Source organism: Astyanax mexicanus, chromosome 3, assembly GCF_023375975.1.
Source record: "Astyanax mexicanus isolate ESR-SI-001 chromosome 3, AstMex3_surface, whole genome shotgun sequence".
Lineage (NCBI taxonomy): Eukaryota > Metazoa > Chordata > Actinopteri > Characiformes > Acestrorhamphidae > Astyanax > Astyanax mexicanus.
Genome location: NC_064410.1, coordinates 57,739,072 through 57,765,590, shown reverse-complemented (window position 1 = coordinate 57,765,590; position 26,519 = coordinate 57,739,072). Strand labels below are relative to the sequence as shown.

At 35.2% G+C, this 26,519-nt stretch overlaps 2 protein-coding genes across 5 annotated transcripts in view; one reads left to right on the top strand and one right to left on the bottom strand.

Annotated features, from left to right (window-relative positions):
* The window catches only part of LOC103043027 (interleukin-4 receptor subunit alpha), a 679,179-nt gene that overhangs the window by 466,337 nt on the left and 186,323 nt on the right, over positions 1-26,519 (top strand). The window contains exon 11 of one of the 2 annotated variants that reach the window (XR_007438096.1): positions 5,100-5,132. The exons of the other annotated variant lie outside the window; for it this stretch is intronic. The gene's annotated coding sequence lies outside the window, so the exon portion shown is untranslated. Of the gene's footprint in view, positions 1-5,099; positions 5,133-26,519 lie in introns of those variants that run through there. 2 annotated transcript variants of the gene reach the window in all.
* On the bottom strand, positions 8,910-25,447 carry zfand2a (zinc finger, AN1-type domain 2A). Of its 3 annotated transcripts, none has more exons than XM_022683389.2 (10): positions 25,310-25,447; positions 21,760-21,834; positions 20,422-20,516; positions 20,188-20,319; positions 17,746-17,897; positions 16,224-16,346; positions 14,778-14,865; positions 14,590-14,666; positions 13,498-13,649; positions 8,910-9,240 (listed from the first exon to the last, which is right to left on the bottom strand). In XM_022683389.2, exons 2-9 carry the CDS (start codon positions 21,812-21,814, stop codon positions 13,538-13,540), a joined length of 834 nt encoding a protein of 277 aa, XP_022539110.2. In that variant the 5' UTR covers positions 21,815-21,834; positions 25,310-25,447; the 3' UTR covers positions 8,910-9,240; positions 13,498-13,537. The 3 variants fall into 3 exon arrangements, with proteins under 3 accessions (XP_022539110.2, XP_022539109.2, XP_007232128.1); XM_022683388.2 differs by having other exon boundaries at positions 13,565-13,649; XM_007232066.3 differs by lacking the exons at positions 8,910-9,240; positions 13,498-13,649; positions 14,590-14,666; positions 14,778-14,865; positions 16,224-16,346 and having other exon boundaries at positions 17,699-17,897.

The following is a 26,519-nucleotide window of genomic DNA, read 5'->3' as shown; positions in this document are numbered from 1 at the left end:
ATCCTTTTAGAAAGATAAGAGAACATGGTCGGTGTAACCGGAACTGCCTTATCACGGTTTAAATCGTACTTAACCGATCGCTATCAGTTTGTGAGGATAAATGATATGTCTTCCAGTTATACCAAGGTAAGATATGGAATTCCACAAGGCTCTATATTAGGACCATTATTATTTACATTATATATGCTCCCACTGGGCAAAGTTATTAGAAAACATGATGTGAATTTTCATTGTTATGCGGATGACACTCAGCTCTTCATATCAGCCAAACCTGATGACAGAGTGAGATTAAATAAAATTGAGGATTGTGTAGAAGATGTAAAATCATGGATGTCGCACAACTTCCTCCTATTAAATAGTGATAAAACAGGAGTTCTCCTACTAGGCCCCAAAGCTGCTAGAAATAAATTATCTGACTTAATGCTAAATGCGACTTCTCAGCCACACCTGGATCAGCAGCTAAAAACCTTGGAGTTATTATAGATTCAGATCTAGCATTCGATAAACACATATCTAATGTTACTAGAACAGCTTTTCTACACCTCCGTAATATTGCCAATCTAAGAAATGCCCTATCACTGCATGACGCAGAAAAATTAGTCCATGCCTTCATTACCTCAAGGCTAGATTATTGTAATGCGCTACTGTCTGGATGTTCTGGCAGTAACTTAAAAAACTTCAGCTAGTTCAAAATGCTGCAGCCAGGGTCCTTACTAAAACTAGAAAATTTGACCATATTAGTCCAGTACTATCAGCACTGCACTGGCTTCCAGTCAAATTCCGCATAGACTATAAAATTCTCCTGTTAACGTATAAAGCCCTACACGGGCTCGCTCCTGAGTATTTACGAGACCTCATCTCCTATTATGAACCACCGCGATTACTTAGATCTCAGGGTGCTGGTTTATTAGTAGTTCCTAAAATTCAGAGGAGCTCTGCAGGAGGAGGAGCTTTCTCTTATAAAGCGCCTCAACTCTGGAATAATCTCCCCGAATATGTTCGGGACTCAGACACAGTCTCAATCTTTAAGTCTAGACTGAAAACTTACTTGTTTAGTTTAGCTTTTGGTAATTAATGTTTTTCCCTTTAGATAAGGCTGCAGATTCAGGGGTTCATGGACAGAGGGAATTGTGGGTAAACTGAGATGCTGGTGCTTCTGTTCTCCCACTGCACACGGTCACTCAGGTTTGTGGACGGTGGAGTGGGTGGATGCCAGTGTTTCAGGGAGCCTCCATGTCTATGTTACCTTCTGGCTCTCTGCCTTTAGTTAGGCTGTTTTATTCAGTTCTGCCGGAGTCATTAGCCACACTCTGATAATGTTTTACATAAATCCAGTCAAAACTAATTCCATCTCTCTGCTTTCCTCCGAGTTACTGACTGCCCACCTGTCTGACCCGATACCGAGGGATGTTGGACCCTCAGACTCTCATGTCCTCTGTCTGGCCAGACTGGAAGTTTCTGAAGTCAGCTCTTCTCCATCCACCACCACAGATCAGCTGCTCATCATCCATCTTACTCTATAAGCCATTAGTGGAGCTGCTATACACCTGAATATATAAAACCTATGTGGATGTATGAAAGACTTTTTAAAATTAATTTAAAAGCCATTGACCAGTGGTAGGATGGTCCCCCCTTTAATGTGAGTCTTGGTCCTCCCAAGGTTTCTTCCTCCTCCTAAAGCTCTGAGGGAGTTTTTCCTTGCCTCTGCGCTCAGTGGGGGTTCTGTATTCTGTATTTTCTATGTTTAATCTTTTGCCTGACTCTTTGTCCTGTAATCATGTTTCTGTAAAGCTGCTTTGTGCCAACACCAGTTGTAAAAAGCGCTATACAAATAAATTTGATTTGATTTGATTTGATAAAACTCTTGCACCTGGACTGCAATTGAAAAAACAGAAGGACCAGTGAGTTTTTGGGCTTTCTCTGTCACATGGTATCGTGTTTAGGTTCAGTAGCTCCTCCATTTCCACTCGCAGTTGTGTTAACGTGGATCTCCATAAAAACGTCAGACCAAAGTGTAACTACAGTGCGTGGCAGTAGACAAATAGCTATTTTAAATTACCTTTAAGTTACCTTTTTAGAGTTACAGTGGTGTTAAAGCAGAAAAAAAAACACTAAAATGTGCATTGCAGGGTCTCAGGGAGACGTCTGTAAAAATATTTCACACTTCTACTCAGTTATAAAAGTCTTGCGTCTGAACTGCAATTGAAAAAACAGGAGTATCAGTGAGTTTTTAGGCTTTTTCTGTCACATGACATTGTGTTTAGGTTCAGTAGCTCCTCCATTTCCACTCGCTGTTGTGTTAACGTGGATCTTCATAGAGCGTGCGGCCAAAGTGTAACTACAGTGCGTGCCAGTGGACAAATAGCTATTTTTAATTACCTTTAAGTTACCTTTTTGGAGTTACTGTGGTGTTAAAGCAGAGAAAACACTAAAATGCATATTACATATTACTATCTCAGCCATAGTTCTACCTAGTACTTGCTGTGTTGATGTTGTTTACACTCACCCACTCACTACTCTTCCATTTATTTCTTCTCTTTATTCAGACCTCATAGGAGTTTTGGCCGTTATGGTTCCCTGCTGCTGCCTAAAATGCTTCTGACGTATTTTTACCCCCATCTCTGTCTTCTGCTTCAGGGATCCTGAACATCCCTAAATGTCAATGGGCACAGGAACATTCCTTTTGCTCAGTAAGTCAAGTAGTTTCATTGTCAATATTGCATCTGTACAGAACATACAGAGAATTGAAATCACAGCAAAAAAAAATAGTTGACTGAAATTATAAATAATATAAAAAATGAAATAGACACTAAACAAGAGAGTTGAGCATCCTCACAGCCTGGTGGATGCAACTGTCCCTAAATCAAATATGAAAAACAAAAGTTGGAAATAAAGCCTTTTTGACCTAAAGTAAGATGTGAATAAAAATATGATAAAATAATCAAGAAATTATTTAACAATACAATATAATATATTTTATATACTGTATAAATCTGTGTATCCAAAAACAACAACAACAACAAAAAATAATTATTTAGTTCTTGAATACAATACCAAAAAAAAAGTGATATGATGATACAAACAAAAATTGGGATAAAAAAAAAAAGACCAAAAGCCAAAACTGATTTAGAGTTTTCATCAGCATCTTATTTCGATTTCCATTCCACCTTAAATGCTTACTGCAGTTACAAGTGGTCGTTTCTAGATGGCTGATTTTAACATGCATTTAAAGCACAACACTGTGCAAATGCTCTTAATAAATAAATAAATAAATAGAAAAAAACAAAGAAAGATGAAGCTTAAATTAGACTTAAATAGAATGTAGATAAAATAAGATAATACAAGAGAACATCAGATAAAATAAGAATTAATTATATTATTAAATATAAACTCAAGACCTCACAACACATCAGGCTGTTAAAATCCTGAAAAAGAAAACAAAAACACTGTGGATATTTTCATGATAACCCTGTGAACATGACAGGTAATATCATATACTGTAGATTTATAGTAGATGTATATAGACGTGACATTTATTATACTGTAGTTTTATTTTTGGTAAATTTCTAAATCCTGATATTTGCTAAAATATCTGTTTTGTGTTCCTTTTATTCCATATTTGTACTGGGGAACCCTATATTTTAACCCTCCTGTTCTGTTCATTTGTTCATTTTTCAAAGCATATATATATATATATATTACATTCCAGTGTTTTTGTTAATTAAATTTACATACAGAGCTGGTTTTGGGTAATTGTATGACAAATTAATGTTTTTTAATGTTAATTAATATGTTCATGTTTCTAATAATGACTAATTTTGTACAAATGCAAGTGTGAAAATATATCTAAAATTATTTCAGTCTCTGAATTGCAAGCTGAGGATACTTTGGCAATGCATTAAAAAAAGATTTGTCAAAGTGTTTCTTTATTAATTTTTATTTCTAATTAAAACAATATGAAAACGTACAATTTTACCTCAAAATGTGTTTGTGAAATACATTCTACTGTACTAGCCTGAGCTTCTTAAAGAACATTAATTGCTTACTAAATATATTAACCAAAACAATATATTAAGGCAATATTTTATTTAGTTGAAACGTATAAAAAAAAAAAATCACCAGTGCCTATCAGATTTCTTAAAGTTTTTACTAATGTAAATTCAATGTGATTAAAACAAATCAGTGCTAGATTAACGCAAAACTAAATTATATTTATATTAGGGGTGTCATTCACTTTAAAATGTATTGTATTAATCCCCACAGAATTAAAATTCATTCATTATTCTGCAAACATTTTTTCACACAGGGTTAGTTTGATTTGAATTGTTATATATATATATATATATATATATATATATATATATATTCACTCAGGTTATCTTTGTCTGATATTTAAGTTTGTTTGATAATCAGAAAAATGTCAGTATGACAAAAAAGCAAATATAGGAAATCTGCCAAATGTCACTTTTTCATGTCGCTGTATCTGCCTAAAAAAATCTAATCCAAAACTTCTCCCTTTAAAACAGGGATGGACAACTGGAGTCCAGCACAGTGTGCCGATTTCCCTGCTTGAACCAAGCAATTACCAGGTGAGTTAAACCAGGTGTGTGTGTGTGTGTGTGTGTGTTTGTGTATATATATATATATATATATATATATATATATATATATATATATACACACACACACACACACACACACACACACACACACACAGTACAGGCCTAAAGTTTGGACACACCTTCTCTTTTTCAATGCGTTTTCTTTATTTTCATGAATATTTACATTGTAGATTCTCACTGAAGCATCAAAACTTTGAATGAACACGCGTGGAGTTTTATGTACTTAATAAAAAAGGTAAAATAACTAAACATGATTTATATTCTAGTTTCTTCAAAATAGCCCCCCTTTGCTCTGATTACTGCTTTGAACACTCTTGGCATCATTCTCTCAATGAGCTTCAAGAGGTGGCCACCTGAAATGGTTTTCCAACAATCTTGAAGGAAGGAGTTCCCAGAGGTGTTTATTAGCACTTGTTGCCCCTTTGCCTTCTTCACTCTGTGCTCCAGCTCACCTCAAACCATCTGGATTGGGTTCAGGTCCGGTGACTGTGGAGGTTCAGCTCATTTTTTGTTAAGTACATAAAACTCCACGCGTGTTCATTCAAAGTTTTGATGCTTCAGTGAGAATCTACAATGTAAATAGTCATGAAAATAAAGAAAACACATTGAAAAAGAGAAGGTGTGTCCAAACTGTTGGCTTGTATTGTATGTATATATATATTCATTAATCCCAAAATATTCCACAATTATGTGAAACACAGTTCTTCCGCTGCTTCACAGCTCAGTGCTGGAGACTTTATACCCCTCTAACCCAAACTTGGCTTTAGCACTAAACCCGTTAAAGTCAGTGAGATTTTGCTCCAGCAGTTTATCAGATGGATCGAGTGTGTCCTCTAGTGGTGAAAATAGTGAAGCTGCCTCAAAAACAAGCTCGATCACGTGCAAACACATTGTGTACCATCTCCACATTCCAAAACATGACCTGTTCCCTTAGTTTACCTCTGCTGCTGCCTGTGCCAGAGCACAGAACTGCTCAGTCATTCCTCCTGGTGAGGGCACAGTACATTCAGTGACAAGATAATTAATGGAACAAAAAATGATTGGACGAAAAAACTGTCGTGAAACAGTAGAAGCTGCTTCCCTCTGTATTTTACAGATCACCTTATTACACTAATATTTACACAATTAAACTGTGTGTCTAAATTAACTCTTGATTATCTGTTGATATAGTAACAGCATTATTATCAAAGAAATAGTAGTTTATTAGAAAATTAATGAATGATCAGATTTTGTTAGAAATTGTATTTACATTTACATTACAATTCATAAAACCTTTTTTTTTAACGTAATATTTGTTTATTAAAAATTAAACTTCAATTTTTAAAACTTCGGTATGTTGCAGTACTGAGAGAAGATCATTTTAATTTTAAAAGACAGTTTTATACATAATACAAATAAAAAATAATCTATAAACTCTATATTATTTATACAGCTCTATATATTAATGTTTTTAATCTTTTTTTTTTAAATGGCAAAAAACTGTCAATAATTAATCAATTACAGTTATTATTAATAAAACAAAAGTCAATACTAAAGTCTGCACATTATTAATTCACTTAAAAGTCAGTTAGAAACAAGAAAATAAAAAAAGGCAGTGTACATGTTTGTAGTCTTTGATTAAAAGGGAATTCCAAAGGTTTAATATTTGTAGCACATCTAAAAAGAGACAAGATGCTTACAAAATAAAATGAGAGAATTTTGGTCCAAAACATTTTTTTTTTTAAGTAATTTGTGGTAAAGAGAGAAGGGTAAAGCTGCAGCTTACTTAATCTCTGTTTATTAAAAATTAAACTTTAATTTTTTTAACTTCGGTATGTTGCAGTATTAAGAGAAGACAATTTTAATTTTAAAAGACAATTTTATGCATAAAACAAATAAAAATAATCTATAAACCCTATATAATAATGTTTTTAATCGTTTTTTTTTTAAATGGCAAAAAAATGGTCAATAATGAATCAATTACAGTTATTATTAATTTTAAAAAATGGGGGAAAAAATGATAGAACAAAAGCTGTGGTAAAACATCAGAAGCTGTGTCCCAATGTATCTTACAAATTACCTTATTACCCTGATATATACACAAATACACTGTATGTCCAAATATTTGTGTGAACTCCTTTTAATGAACACATTGATCTACATTAGGGGTGGGCAATATTATATCGTATACAATATATCGTGACACAGAAATATCATGATATTAAAAATCCATATTGTGATATTAGGGCTGTTCTGTCTTAAAAGTAGTCTATTATTTACTGTGAAGCTTTAGGTGTATTTAATGTATAATTGTTTTAGTTTGCAGTTTATATTCATGCACTAAATATTCTGCAATATTATTTGCTGCGTTATATTATTTTATGCTATATTATTTATTTTGCCACATTATGATTATACTGTTATACTATTATACTATATTCCTGAAATTAATTAATTATTTTTCTGTTTTCCTATATCGCCAAGTATATAGTTATTGCAAAAATACCCTGAAATATCGTAATATTATTTTAGAGCCATATCGCCCACCCCTAATCTACATTTAATTGCACCTGTTGCTAACATAGATTTGCAAATGCACACACACACACACACACACAGCTTGTCTAGTCTTTGTAGAGAAAAAATGTTCTGCCAATAGAGCAGATTGTTGTGAACATATTGGCACCATGTCTAATTCCTAATGTCAGGTATGCACTAGAGGGGTATAAAGCCACCCTGCAGCCTTGAGCTGTGGAGCAGTGGAATTGTGTTCTCTGCAATGATAAAGCTCCATCCAATACATTTACAGCTGCATCTCATCTAATTCAGTTCAAAATGAAAATCTCATATTATGTAGATATATTGAACAGAGTCACCTATTTTAATTGTTTGTTTCTTTTATTGTTCATGATTATGGCTTACAGCCAATAAAAACCCCAAAATCAATGTCTTATAAAATTTTAATTTTATATAAGACCAATTGGTACTTTTGGCAGTGTGGGCAGTGTGCCAAATCCTGCTGGAAAATGAAATCCACATCTCCATAAAAGTTGTGAGCAGAGGGAAGCATGAAGTGCTGTAAGATTTTGTGGGAAAACAAAACTGCACTGACTTTAGACTTGATAATAAAACACAGTGGATCAACACCAGCAGATGACATGTCTCTTTATCCAAACCATCACTGATTGGTGGAAACTTCACTCTAGACCTGGAGCAGCTTGAACTGTGAGTCTCTCCTCTCTTCCTCCAGACTCTGCTCCCTTGATTTCTCAATGAAATGTAAAATTTACTGATGATCAGTGATGGTTTGGAGAGACATGTCATCTGCTGGTGTTGATCCACTGTGTTTTATTATCAAGTCTAAAGTCAGTGCAGTTTTGTTTTCCCACAAAATCTTACAGCACTTCATGCTTCCCTCTGCTACTGACAACTTTTATGGAGATGCGGATTTTTACCAATTTGACTTATGTAATAATATTCAAATTTTTTGAGACACTGATTTTTGGGTTTTCATTGGCTGTAAGCCATAATCATAAAAATAAAAGAACTAAACGATTAAAATAGATCACTCTGTGTGTAATACATCTATATAATAGTAGTTTCACATTTTTTAACTGAATTACTGAAATAAAGTAACTTTTAATGATATTCTAATTATTTGAGATTCACCTGTATTTGGGATGAGTTAGGGAGTTGGTGATGAGGTGTGATGGTCATTGATCATCCAACATCCCAACCTCAAAGGGTTTTTTATTGTTTTTTTGCAGCTGAAATCAGTCAAATTCTCAAGTAGAACGATTTCATTTGACAGTACAGATAGTTACTCCAACAGAAGAGACTAATAGATCAGGTGTCCCAATACTTTGTGTAGTTCCAACTTTTAAATAGTGCTTACCACCCTACAGCTTTTAGTAGTTGCTGACTCTAATTAACCGCTTTTTGTCCTAATTTTCACCAGTAGTGTCTGCCATTAGCAAACTAGCAAGAGCATTTATAGCATTAAAAAAAAAACTACATTTAGGAGCCTTTTAGCTACACTTACTGCTACTTTCTAAATGCAGGTAATTAAATAACACAGCCATTATGTTGAATATCCAGCTACACCTGATATGCTTGAGTGCAGTAACAGCCTGGAGTCACATGTATTCGCCCTTTGTGAATAAGACTGCTGACCTTTGGGTACTCTAAAATGTCATTGGGCATTTTGCCCTGCTCAGTGACTAAGAGAAGCAAGTTAACAATAAAAGTTCTCCCTAAAAAATATTAATAAATAAAATGGTTAGAAAAAAAAGCAGAAGGCAAGGGGACTTTAAATTTGATTAAAATAATTTATTCTCAGAAACATCTACATTTAATTATGGATGAACATGATCACTATATAAAATATTTACATATTACACGCCCCTGAAAAACAGCAGCATTTCCCGTCCGTTTATATATAAGAAGCACAAAAAGAGTAGAATCTAAAAGTTCTCAGCTGTGTTCATTCAGTGATTCAGGAATTTCCATGTTGCACTGAGGATCAGTGTGTTCAGATAACTGGTTCAGATGCTGTTTGTGCAGATTGAGGCAGATTGCACTGGTTCAGTAGGAACTGATGTTAAGACAAGAGGCAGTTGGACTGCTTGGATTCCCTCCCCTGCGGATGGATGGAGAAGATCAGAAAAACAGGACATCAGTCAGGGTGTCATCAATAAAGTCTGTACATTTTTAATTCACTTAAAGTCAGTTAGAAACAAGAAAATTAAAGGCAGTGTACATGTTTTAGTCTGTGATTAAAAGGTAATTCCAAAGGTTTAATATTTTTAGCACATCTAAAAAGTGACTAGGTGCTTACAAAATAAAATGAGAGAATTTTGGTCCAAAACATTTTTTTTTTTAAAGTAATTTGTGGTAAAGAGAGAAGGGTAAAGCTGCAGCCTAGGAGACCGCAGTTTTAGGATCGCAGTTCTAGGACCCTATGTTTTCGCGACACTGCCACCTAACGAAGTGAATGTGAAACAATTTTTGTAGCCTAAATTTAATGTATTAAAATATTTAGATGTTTTGAATTAGACTTTGAATTAGATTTGCTGGATTCTGTCAGAAACCTGTAAAGAACTCTTTTATGGGATTTACACCTTTTTTTACAAATTTCCCTACCTATAGTACTGAAATACAAGTAGGTTATGTTTGTACTTAAAAAAAAAAATCAAATTAAATTTAAAGGGAACAATAGTTATGCCTTATTTTAAATGGTGCTGTCTGTTTAAGAATTTTAAACAAAAATAAGAACTGAAAATTGTAAATCGTAATCAGACTTGAGAATTGCTTATATATTTAAAGAATAGATATTTTTTTTTACAATGTCGCCCAGCTCTAATAGACACTAAAAAGTTGTAATATTTGGGTGAAAAAAGCTTTTAAATCTGTAAGTAGTTAGCTAAAGTGGTGATATTATATTAAGGAGTAGTAAGGCATTAATTTCGCTAGGTGGCAGTGTCGTGAAAACATAGGGTCCTAGAACTGTTGTCCTAAAACTGCAGGGTCCTAAAACTGCAGTCTCCGCGGCTGCAGCTATATACTATTTGGTAAAGGGGCACATGCATAGGGTTGGGAGGACAAGATTTTACCTTACTGTTACTAATCTACAGGAGTATTTTAAACCCTAGCATCTATACTTCTACCTACAGAGTGATGACACCTTTGGTTAGATTAGTTACAGTTATGCGCCTTTTAGTTACAGACTATATGGCACATTAACTGACACTAGTAAGGATGTCATCAAAGGTGTCATGCCATGTTTCCCTTTTAAATCGGTAAGCACCTAACTAAACAAAACTGTAATTCTTTAATAAAAAATAAATAAATAAATAAAAAAAATTAATATATATATATATATATATTTATTTATTTTATTTTATTTTTTTCTTTTGAAGTTTAATGAGCGCTGGCTGTTAATCTATGCAAAATTTCTTACCTGAAAACTTATTTTGTCTAAGGGTGAGTTTTCAGTACAGTTTCTCCAGCACTAAGGCTGGGTGCAGCAGCATTAGCATTAGCCGCTAACTGCCGCTCAATAGCAATAGACTGAGAAACCCTGACTGTTCCGGTAACCCAGGGTGCTATCAGCTAGCGGTTAGCGGCTAGTGCTGGAGAAACTTCACTCAAGTACAGCATTCTGAGTGATTTTTTCAGTGGAGTGGCTTTACTGCTCTACAATACCATTGTACATTGAGGCACATGAGGCACACTGGATCATAAGGTGAACTGTTGTTTTTTTTGGGAAAATTACAGGATTTTAAGTGTGTCTTATAGTCTGAAAAATGAAAAATATGGTAATTACAGAAATCTTTAGTCTAACTATTTTTTATCCTTTTTCAACTAGTGAAACTAGCCTGCCTCAATGTGCTGTTTAAAAAGAAACGTTTCTACACCTTAAACCCACTTTGTTCAAGTATTGGTCTCTGCAGACCGGAGTAGTGGGCGTGTCGAAAGGTACGGGCGTGTGGTGAAATGTGGTGTACACAATAGAGTGGGCGTGTCAATACCTTACTCCCGAAAAGGATTAAATATACATATTTATCACAACTCTACCAATTTTTTCCCTAATTTTTACACGGTTTGATTTGTTACAAACAGAAGAGATATAGTAATGATTCAGGATACTGTCAACCATTACAAATACGTGCTGAAATACTTTATATTATGCTATTTTGTTTAATTAATTAATTTTATATTTATATGTACATAGGCACACACACATACATATATACAGGGGTGCTGGTCAACGAATTAGAATAATTTGAAATAGTGCAATCATGAAATTCTTTGAATGCATTTTTTGTGCAGAAAGCAAATCAGGTGTTCACCGCACCTGTCCTACTCGTTAGACTAATCACAGAACTCGTTACCTGGAAAAAAATTTGCTCAGCTGAGCTTTCCAAAAGGCCCATTTAGGCCATTTAACTGTGACACTGTTGTTTTATTGAATTAGAATAATGGAGAAACCGTTTCATTGAATTAGAATAAATGCTCGAATTTTTGTTTTCTGTGAAGAGTGTTCACTGTGCAGTATAAAGTCAGGGTTGAGTAGAATTTCTAAGTTATAAAATCAATCATGGGTAAGCAGCGCGACCTCTCAACCGGAATAGTGGCTCAAATTCAAGCCCTTCGCCAACAAGGCTTGACCCAAACTAAAATTGCTGAGCAGCTCGGCATCAGCCAGTCTTCCGTCTGCAAAGCTCTCAAGAAAAACTGCAGCAAGCGCACCTACTGTTCCGGCGTCCGAAAAACTTCTGCTCGCAACAACAAGCAGCTGAGAAAGATCGCAGTCAGCAACCGGTTCAAGTCCACTTCCGAGCTCACCGACTTGTGGAACAAGCAGACCGGCGCTGACGTCTCCAGATCAACCACTTACCGTCGTCTGCGCAAACTCGGCTTCAAATCTCGCGTTCCAGCAGTAAAACCGATGCTGAACAAGAAACAAATGGAGAAACGGCTGAAGTGGGCCAAAGAACACGGCGAGTGGACTGCTGAAGACTGGCAGAAAGTGGTCTTCAGTGACGAATCACGCTTCTGCATCTCCTTCGGTGACCAAGGTCCTCGTGTCTGGCGTCGTGGTGGTGAAACCTACAACCACGAGTGCGTGAAAAGATCCGTCAAGTTTCCCCAGAGCGTTATGGTCTGGGGATGCATGTCCGCTCGAGGTGTAGGGAAACTCTGCTTCCTCAAGAAGACTGTCAATGCTGCCGTATTGTTGAGGAACAGTTCGGCGAAGAAGACTTCATATTTCAACAGGATCTTGCACCGGCTCATGCGGCAAAGTCGACCAAAGATTGGTTCACTAAAAAACAGCTTGAAGTTTTGGCATGGCAGGCCAACTCGCCTGACCTCAATGTCATTGAAAACCTTTGGGCCATCGTCAAGCGGAAAATTCGCGACAGAAAGCCTACTACGCTGGACCAACTGAAGCAGAACATCGCCACTGCCTGGGAAGCTGTGAGTGCGGAAACTTGCGACAAGCTGGTCAAATCGATGCCGCGGAGACTTCAGGCAGTCATACAAGCCAAGGGGGCAGCCACAAAATACTGAGAAAGTGATGATTGTAATTATAATAAAAATTATTCTAATTCAATGACACGGTTTCTCCATTATTCTAATTCAATAAAACAACAGTGTCACAGTTAAATGGCCTAAATGGGCCTTTTGGAAAGCTCAGCTGAGCAAATTTTTTTCCAGGTAACGAGTTCTGTGATTAGTCTAACGAGTAGGACAGGTGCGGTGAACACCTGATTTGCTTTCTGCACAAAAAATGCATTCAAAGAATTTCATGATTGCATTATTTCAAATTATTCTAATTCGTTGACCAGCACCTGTATTATATTATTTGTAATGTGTCACAGCGTCCTGTATCATTACATCTTTCTGTTTGTAACAAATCAAACCGTGTGTAAATCAGGTAAAATTGGTAGAGTTTGAATATTATAGGTTTATTAAACTCCTTCCTCAGTGTAAATTAATCCACTGGCGGCGTATGGTTGCCGACTCCAAAATGGTGGCCATGCTGAAACGCCAGTTCCAATAGATGACCACCTTTTGACACACCCACTTCTCCGAGCTTCAGAGACCCACGTCTCACTTTGTTGGTTGGACTGAATTCTGATCATTTGGATGGGACCATGGTTGGGGGCCCCTTTCACTCCTGCTATTTTGATTTAGACCAAAACTAAAAACAGTGATCAGAATAAATAAAATAAATGGTGGAATGTCCTGTAAAATGTAATTCATGTGTTTTAGCACTATTATTCACCAAAAAACACAGGCTTCATCCAGCCACCATACCAACCATGATAAAATCAGCCCATGTCCACATGCACCCAATAGAGAAGATAAGGTAGCCACTGAGGCCAAGTACCTAATCGGCGTCCTGCTAGCATATAGCATAGCATAGCATGCTACTGACTGCTAAGGGTTCTGGATACCTGTTGTCTCTGCTGCTGCCGTCGGTACTCTTCCTCACTAGCAGCGAGGGCCTGAGCCAGGGCCAGATCCTCCTGCTCCTGAGGACTGATCAACATACCAGCACACGTTAGAACAACCAGAATTTACACTGTTATCTACAGCTATATACCATCAAACCCCCAGTTCCCACGGTACCAGCACAAAATACACCAACACCTTATACACCACCACCATGCTAATCAGTGCTAATCACTGCAGTGCTGAAAATAATGACCTACCAATAATAATAATAATAATAATAATAATAATAGCTGCTCTTTGGTGTTTTTTTTTCTCCTGTGGGGTTCTGAGTATTGAAGAACAGGTTATAAGAAGGAGAATAATAAAGTATACAAAACTACAGATAGACAGTGAGTGTAGAAATGTGGTGGTTTTAATATAGTGGGTGTACAACTCTGGAAAAAAATTAAGAGACTACTTAGATTTTGTTTTCCCTTGATTTTACCAAATTGAATCTCTGGAATATAATCAAGAGGAAGACGGATGATCACAATCCATCAAACCAAACTGAACTGCTTGATTCTTTGCACCAGGAGTGGCTTAAAAAGTTATCCAAAAGCAGTGTGTAAGACTGGTGGAGGAAAACATGCCAAGATGCATGAAAACTGATTAGAAAGCAAAACTTTTTGAATATGAACTTGTTGTTTTCTTTGCATTATTTGAGGTCTGAATGCTCTGCGTCTTTTTTATTTCATCCATTTCTCATTGTTTGCAAATAAATGCTCTAAATGACAATATTTTTATTTGGAATTTGGGAGAAATGTTGTCTGTAGTTTATAGAATAAAACAACAATGTTCATTTTACTCAAACATAAACCTATAAATGGCAAAATCAGAGAAACTGATTCAGAAACAGAAGTGCTCTCTTAATTTCTTTTCCCCAGAGCTGTCTATTATAGTGAGTAAAAGTAGATATAAGTGGGTCTTGGCATTAAAAGGTTTGGGAACACCCCTAATGATTACTGTAGTACTGAAGTTATGCTACCTGAGGGATGGCTGGGTGGTCCGCGCCGATTCTGCCAGTGACATCTCTAACGCCCGCTGGAGAGCCTGCTCCTCCGTCTGTCCACAGAAAGACAAAACACACTTGAATATTTATGGCCCTTTCCACTTCCTCTGCTAACATTTATAAGTAGTATGCATTAAATATTAAAGTCAGAATTAATATCCTACCAGTCCAGCCTGAAAGGACGCTGATGGAGGTATTACATTCTGTGCTGGAGGTGGAGCCATGGAAGCTGGAGCTGAGGTCCTCTGTGCACTGCAGACAGGGAATAATATGCTTTAAACTAAAGCACTGAAGACAATCAAATACAGTACAGCTGTGTACTTAATTACCGTATTTTTCGCACTGTAAAGGCACACTTAAAATACTTACATTTTCCCTTATACCCTATAATATGGTGCAACTTATGTATGAATTTTACCAGTCAGGTATTAAGGAGCAGTACAGCCACTAAGCACTTGCTCTTTCACCATTCAGAGGTGAGTATATCAGCCTATAGCCTGCTGATAACCCTGGCTAGCACTGCTGGAGCAGCATTAGCATTACCCGCTAACTAGGGCTGTAACGATGCATCGCAATACAGTTAATAATAGACACAAATAAGCCACGACTGAAATCCATTGAGACCAGCGCCAGGATGTGTTACACAGTTGCAAAAGGTATTTATTTTATTCTCTTTTTCTGAATGTGTGTATGAACTTTCTGATCGACTATTTATGGCATATCTATTTTTTAACAAATATCTTAAAATAAAGTGTTTGCTAATGAAAAAATGAAATAATAGTAATAATAATAATAATAATAATAAAGTCTAAAGCCTTAGTTTATTTATTTGATATTTATTTGTATTACTCACAATTTTATTTGGGATTTCTTTTGTGCTTTTTTAAATTTTACATACAAAAAGAAAATGTGCAGCACTGTTTTTACATAAATTGCAGCCTATCTTAGAAATAAAAGGGGATTCTTTACTTTGATAAGAATAGAAGAGATAAGCAAAATACAGCATTGTGTAGTTTTGTTGTAGACAAATAATAAAAGGAAACATTTTCATAATTTGTGTTAAGTTTGTAAAGTAAATCGGGAGAACATCGTATCATGAGAAGAGGTTATCTCGAGCTCTTTTGCTGTTCCAAGGCGATAATTATCGGATTGTAGCCTGTGCGTTTACCGTTAAATGTTAAATCAAGCTTTGTGGGAAGAACCGCTAGTTAATATCACTCTGGCTTACCGGAACACTTAGGATTGCTCAGTGTAGTGCAGTGGGGCGTCATTAGCCACTAACTATGGCTAGCTTAAGTGGAAATCTGAGCTTACTTTGAATATACAGAAGCGCTTTACTCAGTCATGGGAATTACAGCTTTGTTTACTGAGATTAGCATTACATTAGTTACACTCCACCACCCAGCGGTGACACCGGCTGAATTAGAAGAAAAACATGGCAACACCCCTGTTCCTTACTAGTGTTGCCAAAAAATTCAGGTGTGCCTTATGTATAAAAATAGAACAGAAAATAGACGTTTACTGTTAGTGTGCCTTACAGTGCGAAAAATATGGTAAATATGCTCCCAACTCAACCTCTATATACAGTAAAAACATAACAATGGACTCACCTAGTGCTCTGAGGGCGGGCATTCCCACCCAGTCCATTAGAGACACTTCTGGAGCTCGCTCGACTGGATGAGGCTGCAGTGTTACTGCTGGAAGCACCCTGAGCTCTCATTAAAGCAGCATTTCTGCAGACAAAACAAACAAACATTTAAATACATTACAAATACATTAACTGTATTTAGCTGTTAAATAATACATCTTTAAATAAGCATTTAGAAATTCTGTCGTCATCAAATCCTATTATCCCCGTCATGCGCAAACCTAAAAGTTGCCACTGCTGACAGTGTGATGACATTTAAACAAACCAAGATAAACACCAAATATGAAAAAAAATATTAATCATAATAATTAAAAAACATCAGTAAATGTATTTGGTACACTATAAGATTTCAAGATTTGGTGATATGACTAGGGACGTCTCAAATCAGATCCTGTGACCGGAAATCAGGGCTAATCATGTAATTTTCTTTTTTTTTGGCTTTCAAACATGAAAAAGGAGAAAGAACAGAAAAAAAAACAAAAAAGCAAGAGAAAAGGATGGATATAGGTAAGGATAGAAAGGAAGAGAAAGATTAGATGTTGATAGAGTGATTTAGTAATTAATGAGAGAAGGAAAATTAATAAGAATTATAAATAATACTGTTACTCCAGGAGTTTACTATGGAGTCTGCTGCAATATTCTAATTTTAAAAGCATCAAAACTACACTATTATAATACAGAAAAAAGGCTAAATTTTTAAATCTGCAGTCTGCCAGGCCTAAAACACACTACCCTATTGTTACTGTCTCCCTCCTAAAAATACAGGGAAATACCAGCATTTAAAAAATACAATTATCCTGATATTAATTATGATTAATTACAGAATTGTTGTTGGTACATTTAGTTTGTTTATTTAGGATGCATATTTAAATGGAAATCGTTTATATCGCTATTTACTACTTGTTTATTTTGTGATAAAATGCAAATTTTTGATACAGTTGTGTCAATAATTGAAAATGTATAATAAAAAAAAACTTAAGGGACAACTTTTTTTTTTCGTATCGGCACTCTGTATCAGCTGTTACTCAAAATCAAATGACTCGGACTCTGTCATTTGTATATATCTTGATATGCTAAAAGAAAAAAGCAAGATCTACAATATCATACAATGAAAACCTTAACAATTAGTTATGTTAAAGTACCACGCTCATAATCGCTTTTTGAAGTCAGTCAATTTTAAATAAGCCAATCAGCTGCCAGATAGCGGTCCATTTTTGCCTACAGCCTCCTAAAAGGGTATGCTGCATGTTTCACTGTAATTTAACTGTGGTTCTGTGAAGTTTTTGTGAAATAATTTAACATGCACAACTGTAGCCAGAAGCTGCAGATCACAATTATCACAATTACCACCTACTACACTGCCCACTGTGGGTGGTAATGACGTGTATTGTATATTCCCGGTACATGCTGGACACGGTGGATTACGGATTGAGATGCAGGAGATAGAGATTTTAGAGATCAGTGTTAAGACAGACAGCACTTACCCGGACTTGGAGACTGGTTTACTGTCAGTCTTACAGTCATGGTCTAGAGGATGTCTGTGTTTGAGACAGTAGTTCAAGTGGCACTGGTCACACGTCACACGGATCATCTCCTTCTGCTTACAGCCTCCCTTTGAACACTTGTTTGTAAAAATCTGTTGGCGAAAAAAGGGGACATAAAAAAAGTCAGCAATTAAAGCATCCAGGAACAAGATATTAATATACTTTATTTATATCGCACCTTTCATACATAAAAATGCAGCTCAAAGTGCTTCACAATAAAATTAAATAAATCAGCAAAATGTTAAATAATATAAAACAAATAAAACAATTAAAAAGTAACAATATCATAAAATAGTAGGAAATAAGACATTTGTATTAAAATAAAATATAAAATACAATAGATTTAAACAAAAATTATAAAATAAGGATAAGAACAGCACAAGCATTTAAAAAAATCAATAAATAAAATAATTTAGGGACACATATAGAATTACATTGTAAACAGTAAAAATAAAGTGTTATTCCTCCACATTAATCCCCTGATCTAAACCTGATGAACTGAGATGGTGATTTGAGGTGATTTAATTGGGATGAGCTGGAGCTTCACAGCAAGAAGGAAAAACAGCAGCTATTGTTCAGCACCTCCAGGAACTCCTTCATTCAAGATGCTGAGAAAACTATTCCAGGTGACTCTCCCTCATAAAACACTGAACAGCAACAGATGATTACACGTACTGTTCATTATGCCACCAAAGGCAGTTGCATTGTTTGAACACTAGGGGTTGGAATTCCACTAGCGCAGGCTGGAGAACCAGTGGGCGTAAGTAAAAGACGGAGGATTTACATTTACATTTACATTTATGGTATTTAGCAGACGCCCTTATCCAGAGCGACTTACAACAGTGCTTCAAAGTTACTTAAGATATCCAAAGCTTGTTTGTAGACTAGGATCAAGAGATACATAGAGCTTAATCATGTTAAGAACCCTAGGAACCTTTTTTTTTTTTTTTTTTTAATTATTAGTTTAGGAACTCTTTGAAAAGATGTGTCTTCAGTCGACGTTTGAAGACCGTGAGTGACTCTGCTGTTCTGACATCCAGTGGAAGTTCATTCCACCACCTTGGTGCCAGCACAGAGAAGAGTCTGGATGTCTGTTTTCTGTGTGTTTTGAGTGATGGAGGTTCGAGCCGAGCCGTACTGGAAGCTCTAAGAGCTCTTGGTGCAGATCTGGCTTTGACCAACGCCATCAGGTATGAAGGTGCTGGTCCGTTTTTTGCTTTGTAGGCCAGCGTCAGGGTTTTGAATCGGATGCGGGCGGCAACAGGAAGCCAGTGGAGGGAACGCAGCAAAGGAGTCACATGACTGAACTTCGGAAGATTGAAGACGAGTCGTGCTGCAGCATTCTGAATTAACTGTAGTGGTTTGGTGGCTCGCAGTGGAAGACCAGCCAGTAGAGAGTTGCAGTAGTCAAGTCTTGAGATGACAAGAGACTGCACAAGCACCTGAGTGGCATCCTGAGACAGAAACGGTCGAATTCTTCGGATGTTGTACAGGAGACATTTATTCTGCATATAAACTATATTTCGGACTATAAGGTGCACGGGATTATAGGGCGCATTAAAAATAAACTAGAAAATAGATGTTAATTGATGTACACAAGGCACACCAGATTATAAGACACATTAAACGACACTAGTAAGGATGTCTACATTGAAGTGAGCAAGGGTGTCGCCATGTTTCCCTTCTAATGGGGAAAGAACCCAAGTAAACAAAATTGTAATTCTTAAATTCAAACGAGCACTGGATGTTAATCTACACAGATTTCTCTCTTGAAAACTGTTTATTTGGGTAAAAAAGCACTTCCATTTATTTACAGTAAGCTTAGATTTCCAATATCTTGTATAAGTGAGGCTTAAATGCCGCCTGATTGCACTAGACTGAAGAACCCTGAGTGTTCCGGTAACCCAGAATGCTATCCGTTAGCCGTTTGTCCCAAGTAGCTTGTTTTAACACAGCAAATATGCAGATTACAGTCCAATATACTCACCTCTGTACAGTGAAAGAGTTAGCGCTGCGGTTAGCAGGTAAGGCTAATTAATGCTAATACTGCTCCAGGCTTAGTTCTGGAGAAACTTTACTGTTGTTGTTATTGCCTTCATAATGCTGTACTTCAGCAAAGTGGCTTTACTGCTCCTTAATACTTGGCTGGTAGAATTTATACATAAGGAGAACTGGATTATAAGGTGCACTGTTGAATTTTGGGAAAATTAAAGGATTTTAAGTGCACCTTATAATCCGAAAAATATGGCCAACCAGCAGCCACAGTTAGCTGTCCATTTTGCTGCACCCTCCTAAAAGTGTATGCTGCACAGTGGTGGAGAGAGTTTAACTGTGGTTCTGTAATGGAGTCACAACCCAACATAGTACATGTTCTTCTCTTACCTTTCTTTTCCTCTGTGCAGGATCTGATTTGCAGTCACGGTCTATATGTTCCCCAACTTTGATATCAGGCATTTCCCCTCTTTTAATTGGAATGGGGGTGTTACACAGTGGACATACTGGGACCTGGACATCCTGTGTAAGAAAAACAGCATAAATGATGTTAAATTATGAGCAAACGAGCAGTTTATTTCACTTAAAGCTTGGTATTGCCCTTCGAAGATTATATTTCCATACCTTTTTATATGAGGAAGTACACTTGTGACTTGCATAAGTAATGTGGTCTTTGCAGAAAATTTCTTCACAAGCATCACATCTCATCGGCAGAAAATCTGCAGAAGAAAGAAGATAAAAATCAGAAAACAGAACTATTTTATTACAACGGCAACCAGTTAAGCCCCTATTACCTGTAGAAAGGTATTTAGTAGTGTGGAATGTGGGATTTAACCTCTGTTTTCGTCCTTTATTGTGGTGCATTAATATATTTTTTTATGAGGTACTAACGCAACACATTTCAATAAACTTTACACACTTTCAATAAATGTCAATGTAAAAAATAAACGTGTGATTAAACAAAGATTGACTGATGTACAGGGGCGTTGTCTGGCCTGGGCTTCCGGGGCTTTAGCCCCGAATAATTTTCCTGCAGCCCGAATCGTTTCGCTCAGTTCAGCTGTATTATTAATGAGGAGACAGGACACTGGTCGTATGTGAATGGAAAATCTCTTAATGCGAATCATGGAGTCAGTTCAAAGATAAAGTTCTGCCTTTCAGCAGGAAACAGCCAATCAGCATGCTGGTTTTGTGGAGCATGGTGGGCTAGTAGGAAGAATAAACTACACATTATAGTCTTAAACGTTATATAGCAGAATACTCGTAATACATACACACATATATATATATATATATATATATATATATATATATATAAATATATATATATATATATATATATATATATATATATATATATATATATATATATATATATATATATATATATAAATTTAACTAGGCTAAGCCCTGACATACCCAGGCAACGCCCCTGCTGATGGATAACATTTCAATATTGTGATTAAATATTTTAAATATAATCCTGCACACACTCATAGGGCAACTTTACAGGTGGTATCTTTAGATAAAACCTTAACTTTCAATGAAAGTTAATTTAAGAAGACTAAATTCATTTGTGAACATTTCTATTGGTACATTCATCATGAAGCTATGACACAAAATGTATTTATACTTTCAATAAACGTCAACGTAAAAACAAAACATTCCAAGACATTTAGAGCATTTCTATTTGTCCATTTATCTTTACATTCTTAAACAACGTAAAACTTTAGATACAAGAGTGACAGCAACATGTGTGTATGAAACACATCTAAGCACATTATTTAAAACCACTGAGGTGCTATCGCCCTCTATAGAGCTAGCGTGCTCTTGCAAGTGTTTCTATGATTAAACTATTTTCAGAAATGGATGGAAGAAAACTTCAGTTTTAATAATATCCGGATGTGTGTGACTGTATTCATGAAGTTGGTCAGTATTCCCTCAGAAAGCCACTGCACTCACCCAGCTGCTTGCAGGACTTCTCTGAGCAATGCTCCCCTAGGTCTGGAAACTCCATGGCACTGTGGTGAAGTGTGTCTAACAGAAGCAGAGAATCAGCAGTGATTACCTCTCAAACTAAAGCTTTCAGAGATGCATTTATCAAATATGGCATATGATGAGAGAGTGATTTAGCCTTAATAACAGATCCAGGATTATAATGGTAAAATCATTTTCTTACACATGTAAGTGCAAAAGTATTGGCAACAGCATATAGCAATAGCAAATGCTACAATTAAGCTTGTCACGATAATTACATTAGCGATTTATCATACAATAAATAGACATGACCTCAATAATATTTTATGATGATATCTTCTATTGCATTTATTAGGGGTGTGCCATATCGTATCGTAAGCAATAATATCGGCACCATTTTTGAATATCGTGAACGATATTATATCCTGAAATATCGTGCCATAACACTCACCCCTAATTATCACACCAGGGTACCAATTTTTTGCTGTTTTCAGCAAAAGAAAAACTCACTCATTTCCTATTAAATATCTACTAGAGACAGATTATATCTGTCCAGTATCATTTATTTTACTTGAATCCTGGATATATGGAGATATTTGGAGTGCATTATTAATATTATTAGTATCATTAATATAATTCATGATCATTGACTTCTGTAACAAATCTGATAAAATTCTTGTTTTATTTAATATCTTAGTTAGAGGTGTGCAATATCATATCGTATATAATAATAAAATGTAAGTTTTGTTGCAGTAGTTTTTTTTTTTTGTAATTTCACCAAGAGTATAGTTATCGCGATAATACCATGAAATATCGTGATATTATTTTAGAGCAATATTGCCCACCCCTAGCGTTTATTTGTATGTTTGTTCACATATATAAGAGTGAACAGTATTTTAGCCAGGCATGCAATACCAGACCAATGCTTAAATAACTGGTACTCCACACATACTATGGACTGCATCTATCTATAGTATTGCTAATTTAAAAGTAACTATATAATTCATAAATCAACTGCTTCACTTGGTGTCAAACTGTTAACTCTCTAACAACCTCAATTCAGCATGGAATCATTTTTATTTTGTTACCGTTCTCTCTATGTATCACAAAATGTTTTTACAAAAATATTTTACTATTTTTTTTTAACTAAATATTGTTTTCACCATTAGTATGCCTTGTACAATTCCAAATTGTGTAAAAGAGGGTCATTTATGACATACTAGGAGAATGACTGATTGATATATAATATTACAGTATTGTGATTACATATTTTAAACACAACTGCACACTCATATGGCAACTTTACAAAGGAAGATAAAGCCGTAAGTCTCAATTAAAGTAAATGTAAAAAGCCTTTATTCCAAGTCAATTTTGAACATTTCTATTGATACATTCATCATAAACTTGAGACATTAAAAGAAAAACTGCAAGATTTGTACTATATAAAAAGGTGAGACTGCAAACATGGAGATTCTGCATGGCAGTGATAATACATACAATACAATACAATACATAACTAGCTAACTTATAAAATACTTATTAAACCATTACAGAATAATAATAGCTCATTAGTAAGGTGGGGCAGAGAGCTAATGCTGAATTATTAAGTGAAATTGATCAGTTTCCTAAATGCACAAAGGAAGCAATTAGTATCTGACATTTGTTATGAATATTTTATTCTTCTAACCAACCACTAATAAACAAAATAAACATCACAGTTTAACAGCATGATGACAACTTCAGGACCCTGACAGAAACAAATCATTATACTTTGAATTTCCAAAATGGCAACGCAGAAAGCGGAAAAACGAATTATTATCCAACCTTTTTAAAGTCAGTGCATAAAGATTGTATTTTTATGTAACTTTGGAGCATTTCTATTCGTCTATTCAACACGAAACTTTCAGATTCACATTGGATAGATTTGTATAGATATAAGAAAATTTAAGCACAAGAGCAAAATTTTGAGGAGAAAGAACATCTAAGGATTCAATAGAAGTCAATGGTGGAAAAAATATTCTATAAATTTGTATTTGTCCATTATTCATAAAATTCCTACATAATGAGAATAATGCCAGATTCCCATATACATTGTTTTTTTAATTATATATTTTCTTTTATTAGTGTTGTTATTTATTATTATTATTTTCATTATAATGATTATTATAATTAATATTTTATTGATATCTATTGTTACTAAACATCATCTGTTTCTTTTCTGTATGTTTATTATTTGTATTGTACAGCTTGTAAAGTTGTAAAGCTTTACTTTGTGTATGAAAGTTGATACATACTGTTAATAATAATAATAATAATAATAATAATAATAATAATAATATTATTATTATTACTAAACAAGTTTGTTTTTTCTTTAAACGTCTGAATTTTTATAATTTAATAATATAATTTATTTAATTTTACTGTTACAATTATTATAATCTGTGCTTGCTACAATTTTATTTTTTACAAAATCATTTTTATACTTTGTACAATTTAATTTCAATTAAAATAACTTTGTTATTATTCTTTCTTAACAAGAAAACAATTGATTTTTATAAAATACTCAATTTTTAAATTATAAAAATAAAAATAACAAAATAACACTTGTGTTAACCTAGCTTTGGTGGGGTTAGATAGTTGACTAACTAATGCTGAATCATTCGGGAAAACTGATTAGCGTCACACAAACATAAAGGAAAGCAATGTGCACCCAATATTAACTTATAATATTTAATTTTAACCCAAAAATAAACTCTGATGAACAGGCTGGAGAGGCTCAGTCACGGTCAGTTGGGTGATATTTATATTTATAGTGTTAAAAACCACAACAGACAGGCTGCTGTAGCTCTTTAACAGCTGTGTTCAGGTTCAGTCAGGCTGTAAACAGCCCAAACACACTGACTAATACAGAATAACACGCTTTCTGATCAACAGAACTACATTAAAACGGATCTAAAACTGAATTAAATCGTCTTACAGCGCTAAAACTCGATGAAACAGTGTAAAATAACCCGGTGTTCTGTCTAGGGAAGCTACCCATCGATATGTGCTTCCCAACGGCATTGCGCATGCGCCGACGCACATTATATTTTTATGTTTTAATGGGTTTTTATGATAATTCCGTTTTCATTTTGCGCATTTAACAACCTGCTCAAACGTTACAAAACTTTAAATGTGAATTTAATGAAAAATAATGTCAAATAAAAATATACTGTTGCTAAAAATATAAGAATCTACGACTTCTATACTCGATACTGAGATTTAGCCGGTCCAAATATAATATCTAAAATTCTGAGTTTTTTCTGATGAGTATTTTCTAATACGTTCTCTTTTTTTAGTATTTTAGCTTTAAATATAACTTATACCAAAACATTAGAGTAACACTGTTTAAACAGGGTAGCACAATTTGTCACAACACCGGATCAGTGAAGCAGGGCAGAGAAGCTATCCAGGTAATTATCATCATAATTAACCCAGAAAACCGAACTTTTCTACATATGTTTTAGTTTAAATCGGTTAATAAAGTGTTTCTTACCGTTCAGGGATTGAGCTGCGCTGAGTTTGGTCCCTCTATCTCTGTTTGTCTCCAATAAACTGGGAAAACTCTGTGGACTGAGAGCGGCCGGATTTATAGAGCCTGTTTTTCTCCGATGTCATCAGAGCGCCATGAAGCTGACTATTACATTAGAACAGAAACTTTCAAAATAAAAGTCCTCCGAATAGCAGCATTTATTATAGTTATGTGCTTCACAATACAGCTGAAAAAAAAATATATAAATATTCATCCTTTAAATAAAGAGAATGTGGCTTTTAAAAACCGCATTTTAACAACTTGCTTTGGGCCACCAAATTTCCAGGGCCGGCCCAGACTCTAGTTGTTAATCCTTTAAAATAATAATAATAATAATAAAAAAAGCAGTGTTTCAGAAAACCAGAATATTATATAAGACCAATTGGTACTTTTGGCAGTGTGGGCAGTGTGCCAAGTCCTGCTGGAAAATGAAATCCACATCTCCATAAAAGTTGTCAGCAGAGGGAAGCATGAAGTGCTGTAAGATTTTGTTGGAAAACAAAACTGCACTGACTTTAGACTTGATAATAAAACACAGTGGATCAACACCAGCAGATGATTCATGTCTCTCCAAACCATCACTGATCATCAGTAAATTTTACATTTTATTTGGAAATCAAAAGAGCAGAGTCTGAAGGACTATATAAGAATAAACGCTTAAAACAGATCACTCTGTGTGTAATACATCTATGTAATATATGAGTTTCACATTTTGAACTGAATTACTGAAATAAAATAACTGCAATTTCTATGCCATTACTTATATTGGGCGCTGCTGAAGGACTTTTAATATGAAAATATGTGCGGTTGTTAACAAACAGTTCTAGTGTCCAGCTTCACAGCTTCGTGCCCCTCCCAGTCCTGCACGCTGGGCTGAGTCACGCAGACCAACGTCATCACGCAAAAGCTGGAGCATTCTAGAAATTACCAGGGGAGGCAGTGATGCAGCATTTCCCATTATTTAACATCAAAACATATAAAAAAAAATACAGTAAATAAACACCTGAGTATCAGTTCAACTAGATATTAAACAAACAGCTTAGAATTCAACTTTTCCTTTTTTGTTTAATCTTTTTATTTGTAAGTTTTTTCATTGTTTAAATTTGACTATAAATTGTGCTTAATCACTCTATGTACCTTCTGTATCTGAACACTGCTTTATTCAGCGTTCATA